The sequence below is a fragment of the Entelurus aequoreus genome, linkage group LG07, assembly GCF_033978785.1.
Source record: "Entelurus aequoreus isolate RoL-2023_Sb linkage group LG07, RoL_Eaeq_v1.1, whole genome shotgun sequence".
Classification (NCBI taxonomy): domain Eukaryota; kingdom Metazoa; phylum Chordata; class Actinopteri; order Syngnathiformes; family Syngnathidae; genus Entelurus; species Entelurus aequoreus.
This window is the reverse complement of record NC_084737.1, coordinates 12750258-12765891: the sequence shown is the minus strand read 5'-3', so window position 1 is coordinate 12765891 and position 15634 is coordinate 12750258. Positions and strand designations below refer to the sequence as shown.

The window sequence follows — 15634 nt, the reverse complement described above, 5'->3', positions numbered from 1 at the left end:
CAAGAAAATATTTTAAAGACTTGTTTAAATACATTCATAAATTGTTTTACTTTGCTTCTTATAACTTTCAGAAAGACAATTTTAGAGAAAAAATACAACCTTAAAAATGATTTTAGGATTTTTAAACACATATACCTTTTTACCTTTTAAATTCTTTCCTGACAATTTAAATCAATGTTCAAGTAAATTATTTTTTTTTATTGTAAAGAGTAATAAATACATTTTAATTTAATTCTTCATTTTAGCTTCTGTTTTTTCGACGAAGAATATTTGTGAAATATTTCTTCAAACTTATTATGATTAAAATTCAAAAAAAATATTCTGGCAAATCTAGAAAATCTGTAGAATCAAATGTAAATCTTATTTCAAAGTATTTTGAATTTATTTTAAAATTTTTGTTCTGGAAAATCTAGAAGAAATAATGATTTTGTTAGAAATATAGCTTGGTCCAATTTGTTATATATTCTAACAAAGTGTAGATTGGATTTTAACCTATTCAAAACATGTCATCAAAATTCTAAAATTAATCTTAATCAGGAAAAATTACTAATGATATTCCATAAATTATTTTTTTAATTTTTTCAAAAAGATTCGAATTAGCTAGTTTTTCTCTTCTTTTTTTCGGTTGAATTTTGAATTTTAAAGAGTCGAAATTGAAGATAAACTATGTTTCAAAATTTAGTTGTCATTTTTTTCGTGTTTTCTCCTCTTTTAAACCGTTCAATTAAGTGTAAATATCATTAATTATTAATAATAACATAGAGTTAAAGGTAAATTGAGCAAATTGGCTATTTCTGGCAATTTATTTAAGTGTGTATCAAACTGGTAGCCCTTCGCATTAATCAGTACCCAAGAAGTAGCTCTTGGTTTCAAAAACGTTGGTGACCCCTGCTGTAAGTAAACTGTTTAACTTGTTTATTAAACTCAATGTTAAGGTGGAAAGTGGTTAAATTTAAAACTAAGATGTTTATTGAAAAACGATTTTTGTGCACTGTTTCAATGGATGATTTGAAGACTTAAAATGGCTGCCAGTCGTGTATTTCCACCATCGAAATAGTTTCAACACTCAGAAGTATTTGTTTGATGGAAGTACTGTATATTTGTGCGAAGCTAATATTTACATATTGTGTATTACATTTCAGTATGTTAATTGAATCACATAGCTTATACATTTGTCATTGTGTGTATTTCAGTTAAAAAAATAAAAAAATAACAGTCCAGTGCAAGACAAAAGTAAAGATGGGAAAAGACAAAGCAAGATCAACAACAATAAAGAGCCTAAATGGATTAATCTGCTTTGGAACTTTATTAGACGTCTTGGATTGTTTGTTAGCTGTCTGCCTGTGTGTGTAGTTAGTATGTTCCAATAGCAGGAGAAGTGCACTTTTTGGAGAGCTGTATTATTTTCAGTTTTGTGCCCAAGGGACTGAAAATCCCACTTAATATACTTTGGGTAACAACAGTTAATATTTATTTATTGTATTTTTGTAGGGGGGTAACAGTCAATATTTATTTATTTTATTTTTTTCTTATAAAATAAAATTGAGCTTTTTTTAAACCAAATATTGTGTGTTTTTTTTCCATATACAACAACCTATCTGGATTCGATAAGAGAATCGATTCGATAAGAGGATTCGATAATGGGCTCGAACTCGATAATTCCTTATCAAACATCATCCCTAATAAAAAGTGATACATGTCTATTGCATGTTTTTAAAACATCACAAAAATGTATGCGCGTAACATGAGCGTACAGTAAATGAGTGTCTCCATGGTGAAAATGTAGAACACGTAAATACCTGATTTAATTAGGCTTTTTTGCGCGTTTTTTGGCCCTAAAACCTTCCTACGGACGCTGACCTGCTACGTTGGCATGTGGCGGACGCAGACTCACCAAGCTTCACAGTTTGGTATGGTTTCCATCTTGGTGTCTTGCGATTTCCTCTTCCTCCTACGCCGCCTCCTCTCGTCTTCATTCCTGACGGTGAGACTGACATGATAAAACGGCTTTCAGACAGGAACAAAACACACACACATGCGCACACACACACACCAGGATGTTATGACAACAGTGAAGAGCAGGGTGTGAGAAGTCTTAAAAGTCAATAACGCGACAAAAGAGGAATCGAGAAGTCAAAGTGAGGAGGCGACGAGTCGTACCACGAGCAGCTGCAGCAGCAGCACCAGCAGAAGCAGCAGGCACTCGGTCGCTGGGAGTTCTGGGTGGCGATCAAGCCTCGCTCCGGCGGCCCGCTCAGCGGCGAGGCCTCGCCCCGACCCACAACCATGGCCAGCTCGCCCTCCCCTCGCTCAGCCGGGATGGGACCAGTGTACTGCAGACACACGAGGGCGGGGTCAACTTTCTTCTCTTTTCATTCACCTTGAATGCACACTCTATAGCCTGAGAACCTAACCCACAACCCCGTCACAAATACGAACTTCATTCAGGTTACATAACGGCACCTGTCGGCTCCCACCAGAACCCTAAATTGGATGGATCTAAAAAAAACTCTTAAAACTACCGTCGCCGTTGAGGTCTTCACCGTATCCCTGGCTGGGGGGCAGTTAAGTACTAGGCCTCTGCCAAGGGCCACCTGGGGTAACAGTAGTAAAGGGGTTAACCTTCTAGTGCCCCAAGACCCCATAGAGGAGCCTCCACTGCCGGATGCACTTTAACGTCATGCCCAGGACATAACAACATATCCTCAATACTAGCATTACCTGAACCCTAACCCAAAACTCAGTCTCAGCCCCAACCTTATCCCAACTCTCTAGTCCAAACTCATCCATTTTAAAGGCCTACTGAAATGAAATTTTCTTATTTAAACGGGGATAGCAGATCCATTCTATGTATGTATGTATCGTTACATCCCTAGTATGTATGTATGTATCATTACATCCCTAGTATGTATGTATGTATGTATGGTTACATCCCTAGTATGTATGTATGTATGTATCGTTACATCGCTAGTATGTATGTATGTATGTATCGTTACATCGCTAGTATGTATGTATGTATGTATCATTACATCCCTGGTATGTATGTATGTATGTATGGTTACATCCCTAGTATGTATGTATGTATGTATGTATCATTACATCCCTAGTATGTATGTATGTATCATTACATCCCTAGTATGTATGTATGTATCATTACATCCCTAGTATGTATGTATGTATCGTTACATCCCTAGTATGTATGTATGTATGTATGTATGTATGTATCATTACATTCCTAGTATGTATGTATGTATGTATCATTACATCGCTAGTATGTATGTATGTATGTATGTATCATTACATCCCTAGTATGTATGTATGTATGTATCATTACATCCCTAGTATGTATGTATGTATGTATCATTACATCCCTAGTATGTATGTATGTATGTATGTATGTATGGTTACATCCCTAGTATGTATGTATGTATGTATCATTACATCCGTAGTATGTATGTATGTATGGTTACATTCCTAGTATGTATGTATGTATGTATCGTTACATCCCTAGTATGTATGTATGTATCATTACATCCCTAGTATGTATGTATGTATCGTTACATCCCTAGTATGTATGTATGTATCGTTACATCCCTAGTATGTATGTATGTATGTATGTATCATTACATCCCTAGTATGTATGTATGTATGTATGTATCATTACATCCCTAGTATGTATGTATGTATCATTACATCCCTAGTATGTATGTATGTATCGTTACATCCCTAGTATGTATGTATGTATGTATGTATCATTACATCCCTAGTATGTATGTATGTATGTATGATTACATCCCTAGTATGTATGTATGTATGTATGTATCGTTACATCCCTAGTATGTATGTATGTATGTATCATTACATCCCTAGTATGTATGTATGTATGTATGTATGGTTACATCCCTAGTATGTATGTATGTATGTATCATTACATCCGTAGTATGTATGTATGTATGGTTACATTCCTAGTATGTATGTATGTATCATTACATCCCTAGTATGTATGTATGGTTACATCCCTAGTATGTATGTATGTATGTATATATGTATCGTTACATCCCTAGTATGTATGTATGTATCATTACATCCCTAGTATGTATGTATGTATGGTTACATCCCTAGTATGTATGTATGTATCATTACATCCCTAGTATGTATGTATGTATGGTTACATCCCTAGTATGTATGTATGTATGTATGTATCGTAACATCCCTAGTATGTATGTATGTATGTATGTATCATTACATCCCTAGTATGTATGTATGTATGTATGGTTACATCCCTAGTATGTATGTATGTATCATTACATCTGTAGTATGTATGTATGTATGTATGGTTACATTCCTAGTATGTATGTATGTATCATTACATCCCTAGTATGTATGTATGGTTACATCCCTAGTATGTATGTATGTATGGTTACATCCCTAGTATGTATGTATGTATCGCAACATCCCTAGTATGTATGTATGTATGTATCATTACATCCCTAGTATGTATGTATGTATGTATGGTTACATCCCTAGTATGTATGTATGTATGTATCATTACATCTGTAGTATGTATGTATGGTTACATTCCTAGTATGTATGTATGTATCATTACATCCCTAGTATGTATGTATGTATCATTACATCCCTAGTATGTATGTATGTATGGTTACATCCCTAGTATGTATGTATGTATGTATTAGGGCTGAAACAACTAATTGATTGAATCGATTAAAATAGATTACCAAAATAGTTGGCGATTAATTTAGTCATCGATTCGTTGGAACTATGCTATGCGCGGAGGCTTTTTTTTTTTTTTGTAATTTAAAAAAAATAAAAAAAATTTTTTTGTTTTATAAACCTTTATTTATAAACTGCCACATTTACAAACAGCTGAGAAACAATAATCAAAATAAGTACAAAAACAGTACAAAACAGCGCCAGGGCGGCGGTGAGGCTAAGTCTCATGAGGTGGCGTAAGCTAGCCAATGATGTGTCATGTGCAGCTCACGTGACCACGGCGTCTCCTTTGCTGGAAACATTTGAAAAATGGCGCAGGAAAACACTACCGATAGTTCAGCAGAAAAACATCTTGAGGTTATTGCTTCAATGGAGAAAAGTGTACGACCTAAGTCTTCAAAAGTGTGGGAACACTTCACTTTAAAGACTTCAAAGAAGACCGTTTCCTGCAAAATGGCACGGAAGTACAACATTGCTTCAGGAGCACCTGAAGAAGAAACATGTTGGAGCCATGGATGAAGGGAACAACTCACAGTACGTAACTTTTTAAGTCCATAGTGGCAACAAGCATTCATGAGTTCAGCTTTTTTGTGAGTAACGTTAAAGTTATGCCTTTGTTGCAACGCGGGGCTGATAATGTGTCTCCGGCACATTTGACTCCGTTTTGAGAGAGAAAACGCACGGTTACCAATTTCGAAATTAACGTAACGGACAGAAATATCTCAGGTTGGTTTCATAATGGATCAATGTAGCCGGGCCGATAAAGCTATATGAATATTTAGATTTGAGTGACGCTTTAGTATAACTAAACGTTATGAAGGTGCTGGAATATTTCATGCTATTATTCAGAGGCAGTCTAAAATGAATCCTTTATTATTCACAACAGAAACGTGTACAATATCTGATTCAGTTCTGATGAGTTACATTTCTGTGTTATTGTTGGTGTATGCTGCACCCCCAATGTCCACAACATGGTGCCAGTATGCTGTTTTTTTTCAATAAAATACTGGAAAGGATAGAAATGTAGTTTGTCTCTTTTATCCGATTATTAATCGAAGTAATAATCGACAGATTAATCGATTATCAAATTAATCGTTAGTTGCAGCCCTAGTATGTATGTATGGTTACATCCCTAGTATGTATGTATGTATGTATGTATGGTTACATCCTTAGTATGTATGTACTGTATGTATCTATATATGCATGTGTCATATTTTTCTCACATATAAATTGTACAAAGACAGCGGGACAGAACATTTACTGCTAGTTGTAGTAATGGAAGTAGAAGTAGAAGTAGAGGATGAAGGAAGAGTCATGTTGAGAGGAAGTGAGAGAGAGTGTGATGCATCATGTGACTGAGATGTGAGACAAACACTCACACACTTTTATATAGAAAAGACGTAGATGTTGATACAATTTGTTACCAAATTTTAAAGTCTAAAAACAACCTTTTTTTGGGGGGGGGGTCCACAGGTTTTGTGGTGTCAGAGTGTCAGTGTTGTGTTGTATTATGCATATATTTTTTTAACTTTTGGTCCCAACCCTGCACAGGTGCACTCTCACGTGTTCAAAAGGAACTTGTGTAGACTCCTGCTCAACATGACTAAAGATCCACGGATGCTATTCATGCAGTTTAATAGTTTATAGTTTAGTCTTTATTTGAAGGGACAATGCACAGAAACATTAAGCTCAAAGACAGATAGGTTCTCTACCACATTATAGCTAAATAGCTCATTTCCATCTGCAGTCCCTGGCTACCTAAATTAAAGGGATACAAAAATCATGCAATAAAATTATGACAATAAAATCATACTATAGCATGGAATCAAATTAAGAAAAGTCATAAAATGCCCTTTCATTGCAGTGTTTCCCACACAATCATTTATTTGTGGCGGCCCGCCACGAAAGAATTACGTCCGCCACAAATTTAAAAAAAATAATTATTTTTTTTTTGTCCTGTCCAGCTTCTCAGGCAAATCATATAGTTGATGGAGATGCCCATATAGGCTGTTCAGATTTACTTTACAAAAGTTTTGTTGCCTTATTTGTATTTGACCACTACTGTTTTCTGTTTATTTGTTACTGACTGTGGCAGGACACCTCTGCCTCTGTTTCACTTTATGTTGCTGGTAAATAATATGGTTGTAGTAGTAGGCTAAAGTTAAATTATTTAGTATGCACTAATTAAAGGGGCAGAGCTTTAAGAGACATTTTAGCTTTTATAAGATATATTTTTTGTAAGAACCACAATTAATAGATATATTTCAGTGAATAACTTATTGTTCAAATCTGTATATAAATATGTACATAAAGTGTTGTAATTATATTGTAAAATGGATGGATGGATGGACGTTTAAAACAAAACTGTTATTATTAATTAGTAAGTATACATTTTTTGAGCCTTTTTAGAGAAAATCATATCATTGTAGTAAATTATGCAAATTACTCGATGATGTCATGGTGACCACGCCCATAGCCACGCCCCCACCGCCACAGGTATGTTGGCAGTTTATGGGAAACACTGCATTGACACATACTTATACATTACAACCACCCCTCCTTTACATCATAACACAGACAATACATGCTCTTGTTCACATCTGTCATCATTTGTAAAAACAGCCATGATTTTAACAGACACACCTCACAATTTACTACAAAAATGCTCTCATGGATAAATATAACACACATTGAGTTGATGTGTCAAACATAGAGCCCACCTTATTGACCGTGTGAGCAGCTTTGATTGCTCCAAAGCCACTTTTTGACTTCAATAGTGAATGAAGAGTAATCTGTTCGACTTTTCAAGTCGGCCGTGAGGTCGTGCCATTCCTTTATCGCTTCATATGAAAAGGCTGATTGTGCAAAAGATGTTTTGCATCTGGGTACGCTCTGTTTCTAGTTGTCACAGCAGATGTAAACTGGACAAAGTGCTTAAGTGGCGCTGGTGCAGTGTTATTTAGGATTCGTATTGATGCTAATCTTTGAATGTTCGCTACATTTAACAATCTATATTTTTGGAGAACTAAACAGCGATGGTGGTGTTGTGATTTTCGGTCAAGGATTTTGAGCGATTGTTTGTGCAAAGTTTCCAATGGCCTCAGTGTCATTTTGCTTGCCTGCGACCAACATGTTATACAATAACAAAAACGAGACATAATCATTGCATTAAAATAAGTTTGAGCTGCCTCCAGTGTTAATGAATTCCTGATACATTTGAACCTTTTTATGTTGTATTTAAGACTCTGGCACATCTGTTTGATATGTCTTTTAAAGCCAAGTGTTGGGTCTAAAATGACACCCAGGTAACAATATTCACTAACATTTTGTATTATTTCCTTATCAACAGTTATATTTGGAAAGGATGACATTTTATATTTGTTTACAAAATACATTGTTGCCGTTTTCTTAATGTTTAATGTAAGACAAGAATCCTGTAGCCATCTTGCCACCTTCTCCATGGCTGCTGTAAGTTTTCTGGAAACCGTTTTAGCGTCCTTTCCCACAAGTACAAACCCCGTTTCCATATGAGTTGGGAAATTGTGTTAGATGTAAATATAAACGGAATACAATGATTTGCAAATCCTTTTCAACCCATATTCAATTGAATGCACTACAAAGACAAGATATTTGATGTTCAAACTCATAAACTTTTTTTTTTTTTTTGCAAATAATAATAATTAACATAGAATTTCATGGCTGCAACACGTGCCAAAGTAGTTGGGAAAGGGCATGTTCACCACTGTGTTACATGGCCTTTCCTTTTAACAACACTCAGTAAACGTTTGGGAACTGAGGAGACACATTTTTGAAGCTTCTCAGGTGGAATTCTTTCCCATTCTTGCTTGATGTACAGCTTAAGTTGTTCAACAGTCCGGGGGTCTCTGTTGTGCTATTTTAGGCTTCATAATGCGCCACACATTTTCAATGGGAGACAGGTCTGGACTACAGGCAGGCCAGTCTAGTACCCGCACTCTTTTACCATGAAGCCACGTTGATGTAACACGTGGCTTGGCATTGTCTTGCTGAAATAAGCAGGGGCGTCCATGGTAACGTTGCTTGGATGGCAACATATGTTGCTCTAAAACCTGTATGTACCTTTCAGCATTAATGGCGCTTTCACAGATGTGTAAGTTACCCATGTCTTGGGCACTAATACACCCCCATACCATCACACATGCTGGCTTTTACACTTTGCGCTTATAACAATCCGGATGGTTCTTTTCCTCTTTGGTCCGGAGGACACGACGTCCACAGTTTCCAAAAACAATTGGAAATGTGGACTCGTCAGACCACAGAACACTTTTCCACTTTGCATCAGTCCATCTTAGATGAGCTCAGGCCCAGCGAAGCCGACGGCGTTTCTGGGTGTTGTTGATAAACGGTTTTCGCCTTGCATAGGAGAGTTTTAACTTGCACACTTCAGATGTAGCGACCAACTGTAGTTACTGGCAGTGGGTTTCTGAAGTGTTCCTGAGCCCATGTGGTGATATCCTTTACACACTGATGTCGCTTGTTGATGCAGTACAGCCTGAGGGATCGAAGGTCACGGGCTTAGCTGCTTACGTGCAGTGATTTCTCCAGATTCTCTGATGATATTACGGACCGCAGATGGTGAAATCCCTAAATTCCTTGCAATAGCTGGTTGAGAAAGGTTTTTCTTAAACTGTTCAACAATTTGCTCACGCATTTGTTGACAAAGTGGTGACCCTCGCCCCATCCTTGTTTGTGAATGACTGAGCATTTCATGGAATCTACTCTTATACCCAATCATGGCACCCACCTGTTCCCAATTTGCCTGTTCACCTGTGGGATGTTCCAAATAAGTGTTTGATGAGCATCCCTCAACTTTATCAGTATTTATTGCCACCTTTCCCAACTACTTTGTCACGTGTTGCTGGCATCAAATTCTAAAGTTAATGATTATTTGCAACAAAAAAAAAAAGTTTATCAGTTTGAACATCAAATATGTTGTCTTTGTAGCATATTCAATTGAATATGGGTTGAAAAGGATTTGCAAATCATTGTATTTCGTTTATATTTACATCTAACACAATTTCCCAACTCATATGGAAACGGGGTTTGTATAAATAACCGTTATCATCTGCATACATCTGGATATTTACATCCCCACATACAGATGGCAGGTGGTTTAGATACATGGAGAAAAGAAGAGGGCCGATATTAGAGCCTTGTGGCAGCCCAATATCAGTAGCACTGGATTTTGTATTATCAATACGGACACATTGGGTCCGACCAGATAGATATGACATAATCCAGGCCAGAGTATCTGTCGAAAGTTCAAAAGTTGTTCATTTTGTAAGTACCGTGGCGTGAATGCCTTGCGGAGGTCTAAGAATATTGCTCCAACTACACCTCCTTTGTCAAGGTTTTGTTTGATTGTGTCTAGTAGAAGGCAACATGCAGTTTCGGTCGAGTGATTTGCCCGAAACCCAAGTGCATCACTGTTGGGCTGCACCACACTGAAAAAGAATGACAAGGACATTCAAATAATATCCATACGGCGGACATACACTACCGTTCAAAAGTTTGGGGTCACCCAAACAATTGTGTGGAATAGCCTTCATTTCTAAGAACAAGAATAGACTGTCGAGTTTCAGATGAAAGTTCTCTTTTTCTGGCCATTTTGAGCGTTTAATTGACCCCACAAATGTGATGCTCCAGAAACTCAATCTGCTCAAAGGAAGGTCAGTTTTGTAGCTTCTGTAACGAGCTAAACTGTTTTCAGATGTGTGAACATGATTGCACAAGGGTTTTCTAATCATCAATTAGCCTTCTGAGCCAATGAGCAAACACATTGTACCATTAGAACACTGGAGTGATAGTTGCTGGAAATGGGCCTCTATACACCTATGTAGATATTGCACCAAAAACCAGACATTTGCAGCTAGAATAGTCATTTACCACATTAGCAATGTATAGAGTGTAAGAATAGTTTAAAGTGCTTTTCCTTCAAAAATAAGGACATTTCAATGTGACCCCAAACTTTTGAACGGTAGTGTATATCCATGAAATTATGGAGAAGCTGCTGATGGTGTGTTTGACGGAAAAGCAGCTGGAAGGAGATACCGTAGAAGTTCACTCTCCAAAAAGGTAAATACTGCACATTATTACATTACTGCATGAAAACTACTGTAGTTGTTAGCAGTACATTCTATTGTATTGTTTTTATACAATATTTCTTATCTAAAAGTCTTTAGTCTTTTAAAAGCAATGTCACAGTTGTGCTATTTGCAAGCACCGATTAAATTGTAGTTCATTTGTTTTGAAGGACGATGTCAATTTGAGGTACGAGTGTTTTGAGTTACTCGAGTAATTGGATTACAAAATATATTATAGGAGGAATTTCCGCTGCCTCGAGGCGTCATTTTTTTTTTTTTTTCCACGGCATTTTGCCTGGTTTAGTAAACAGTAGTCACGGCTCACATTTCGCACGGACTGTTTAGGTATTGCACAGCGTGTTTACGTCAGATCGTGCACTGCACAACAGCGCTCTTTTAAATACGCTTGAGTTTATTAAACGCAGAAATTTAGTGGACCGGAGCCATAGCAAAACGAGGGAATTAGGAAGCGACAAAAGTTGTCTAAGGTGCGGGAACACTTCACACTAAAATCGAAGGAAAACGCAGTAGTACGCAAACGTTGCATAGTGGCGCTCGCATACCACAATAGCACAAGTTCGATGCTGTAGCACCTGTCGAGAAAGCATCCGATTGAGGGAGGTCCAACTTCATTTTTAGAACCATCTTGGTTCTAAATATGAAGTTGCACATTTCAAATGCAGTATTAAAGGCCTACTGAAAGCCACTACTACCGACCACGCAGTCTGATAGTTTATATATCAATGATGAAATCTTAACATTAAAACACATGCCAATACGGCCGGGTTAACTTATAAAGTGCAATTTTAAATTTCCCGCCACACTTCCGCTTGAAAACGTCTCGGTATGATGACGTATGCGCGTGACGTAGCCAGTTTAACAGAAGTATGGCTTCCCCATTGAAGCCAATACGAAATAGCTCTGTTTTCATGTCATTATTCCACAGTATTCTGGACATCTGTGTTGGTGAATATGTTGCAATTTGTTCATTGCATTATGGAGAAAGAAGCTGAGCAAGCAAAGAAGAAAGTTGTCGAGGGAAGTCAGCAACACAACACAGCCGGTGTTTGTTTACATTCCCGAAAGATGCAGTCAAGATCGAAGAACTCGGACAACAGAGACTCTAACCAGGAGGACTTTGATTTGGATACACAGACGCGATACCGTGAGTACGTCGCTGCGCTTCCAAACATTTGATCGCTTGCTATAACTAGCTCGAGCTAGTAGCTAGGAGCTAGCATAACAAACACCTAGGTGTTTGTTATGCGGGATTAATTTGTGGCATATTAAATATAAGCCTGGTTGTGTTGTGGCTAATAGAGTATATATATGTCTTGTGTTTATTTACTGTTGTAGTCATTCCCAGCTGAATATCAGGTCCCACTCGCGCGCTTCCAAACATTTGATTGCTTGCCCGTACGTGCGTGTCATGTACGTAACTTTGGTTAAATATATAAGCTTTATGAACCTTGGGTTAGGTGAACGGTTCTTTGGGCTGAGTGAGTGTGTGTGTTGTGCAGGTGTTTGAATTGTATTGGCGGGTTATATGTACGGGATCCCGTCCATATAACCCGCTTGAGCTATAACTAGCTCGAGCTAGTAGCTAGGAGCTAGCATAACAAACACCTAGGTGTTTTTATGCGGGATTAATTTGGGGCATATTAAATATAAGCCTGGTTGTGTTGTGGCTAATAGAGTATATATATATGTCTTGTGTTTATTTACTGTTGTAGTCATTCCCAGCTGAATATCAGGTCACCCCCGGCTCTCACACATCTTCCCTATCTGAATCGCTTCCACTCCCCACTAGTCCTTCACTTGTATTTTCCTCATCCACAAATCTTTCATCCTCGCTCAAATTAATGGGGAAATCGTCGCTTTCTCGGTCCAATCTCTCTCACTTCTGGCGGCCATCATTGTAAACAATAGGGAACTTTGCGGATATGCTCAATTGACTACGTCACGCTACTTCCGGTAGGGGCAAGCCTTTTTTTTATCAGATACCAAAAGTTGCGATCTTTATCGTCGTTGTTTTATACTAAATCCTTTCAGCAAAAATATGGCAATATCGCGAAATGATCAAGTATGACACATAGAATAGATCTGCTATCCCCGTTTAAATAAAAAAAATTCATTTCAGTAGGCCTTTAAAGGCAATACCTAATCCACTTTTTATTTTTGATATAATGAAAACTGTTCTTATTGTTTCATTTTTGATACTAAGAATATATTTTTATTTTAACTTTCTCAGGGAATATTAATTTTGAACTAATTTTATATGTTTGTGTTTTTGTCTCAAACATGTTATGACGGCAAAATGAACATTGATTACTATTTTGCATGCAATGAATGCAATGAACTGTATTGCATTCTTAAAAGGTAAAACTGTTGTTGTCATTATTAAGTGGTTTGTCTTTTTATATTGTTGGCAGGTTGAAAACAGCTCAGCGGATTTGCGTGGAGAAACCACCATTTAAACGGCACCGTATAATGATCATCAGCGCAACTGTTTTTATTAGCACACACAAATTGGCACAATCAACCACAAATGCATTTCAGCTGTGCGTGTCAGCCTTCAATAATGAAAACAGGCGTTTAGGAAATAAAAGACAATTAGGCCAAACGCAATAATTGAGGGAACATCTTAACATGTCTAATTAAACCTTAAAAGGCTTAGTGGCCACATGCGTGGACAGCACCTTTTAGCTCTTATTTCCAAAATTGTGTACACTACTGAATTGGGGTCTTATGGCCACTTATGTGGACACTTATAAAGCCATCTGGTGGTGTCAGAAGAGTATAACATACAATGGAATTTGGAAAAAAAAAGTGTAAAAATAAGAATTAGCATGTCACTAAACATGAAGTACACGTTTGTGTACATATGGACTAAGTACATCATATCAAAAGATGATTCTTAGTTTTTATTCTAATTAGGGTCCAAAAGACCAAATAGCAAAGAGAAATTAAAAAAAAACATGTAAACAAACAGCTTGGGCCTTATGAGGTTTTTCCGATTACTCGATCGGGATATTCAATAGAATACTCGATTACTAAAATATTCGATAGCTGCAGCTCTAGTCTGAACGCAAAGTGACCTGAATGCGACCCAAATGTGACTTTTTTGTCAGCTTTGGGCGACCTACGTCATTCGTGTGGGTGGGGAAAGACGCAGTACGCCAGCCGTAGTGGATACTTTATCACAACAGAGCAAAGTCATCACTAATCAATAGTGTGCAAGTAATAGGCTATATCTAATGTATGAATATATATTATGATTCCAAAGAAATTGTAATTATTGGAACCCTCCCAGATGTGTACAGCTCCACTAATGGACATTAGAGTTTTACTTTCAAAGGCAAAATTAAAGTATTGCTAGAAACATAATTTTATATGGACTTTATTGTATTATATGTATAGTACATGTTCCAAAAAGAAAAAAGCATAAAACACCACCAGAATTAGAGATAGTACAAGTCAAAGTGATGAAGCTTAGTGTTACGCTCATGACTTGGTGTAATTAAACATTACCCTATAAGATGAAGGCAATTGCATTTTATTGATATTTGAAATGTATTCAATGTTTATAAATGAATATTTAAATATACTAAATGTAAAAAAGGGAATAAATATTCAAAACAAGATCATTAAATGAAATCTAGTTTGATTACGCCATCATGAGCACAACACAATGTTGTAAAAGTTTCAACTACAATTCTAAATAAGATGTCAAAAGCAAACTGAAATCAAATACACACAGCTTAAAGATTGACCAATACCTATTTAAATTTGGTAATACATAAATATGATGATTTATCAAAATATAAAAGAAATATACCTGAACAGAACATTTAATGATGGTTACACCAAAAAGTAACGCAATGAATCGCGTTTTTCCAAGTTTTTGGGGCATTTTTATGCTATTTCCAAACATCTCCTTTTTATTATTGTTGATTTTAAATGGTCAAACTAATGCATATTATATATGCATGCCCTAGTAAACAAAAAAAAAGTCATATTTATTTAGATTGTTACATTTTGAAGTACATTTGTGCAGGTGGGTGCGAATGTACCCATTACCAGAGCTGTACACAGATATATTACACCATATTAGGGCTGCAACTAACGATTAATTGGATAGTCGATTAATCTGTCGATTATTACTTCGATTAATCGATTAATAATCGGATAAAAGAGACAAACTACATTTCTATCCTTTCCAGTATTTTATTGAGAAAAAAAACAGAATACTGGCACCATACTTATTTTGATTATTGTTTCTCAGCTGTTTGTAAATGTTGCAGTTTATAAATAAAGATTTATTTAAAAAAAAAATATATATATATATTTTTTAAAGCCTCTGCGCATGCGCATAGCATAGATCCAACGAATCGATGACTAAATTAATCGGCAACTATTTTTATAATCGATTTTAATCGATTAGTTGTTGCAGCCCTACACCATATATATCCATTCATACATCATATCACTTTCATTTCCATCCATCCATTTTCTACCGCTTGTCCCGTTCGAGGTCGCGGTGTGGCAACTTTTTATTTTATTTTGTAGTAGTTAGCAGCGTTTTTATTAACGGAATCCGTCAACGTCCTTTGTTTTCACTTTATCGAACTGCGCATGCAAATGACTTCTAGGCCACATTGGGGCCTGTGCGTGTTTACACTGCAGTCTGATAAAGATCACATTTTACTTGCCGTGTAAACAGTCAGCTCGGAAAAAAATATGTTTAAAAAATAACAGATTTGGGCCACGTTTGGCCTGCA

General features: G+C 36.6%; 1 protein-coding gene across 5 annotated transcripts in view; it reads right to left on the bottom strand.

Moving 5' to 3' along the window:
• LOC133653389 (regulator of G-protein signaling 17-like) overlaps nt 1-15634 on the bottom strand; it is a 67254-nt gene that overhangs the window by 10757 nt on the left and 40863 nt on the right. For 4 of the 5 annotated variants that reach the window (XM_062052595.1, XM_062052596.1, XM_062052593.1 and 1 more), the window contains 2 exons: nt 2161-2333; nt 1895-1990 (listed from right to left, as the gene is read on the bottom strand). In XM_062052595.1, the coding sequence (XP_061908579.1) occupies nt 1895-1990; nt 2161-2333 (269 nt within the window). The remainder of the gene's footprint in view (nt 1-1894; nt 1991-2160; nt 2334-15634) is intronic. The other variant, XM_062052594.1, reaches the window with a different exon arrangement.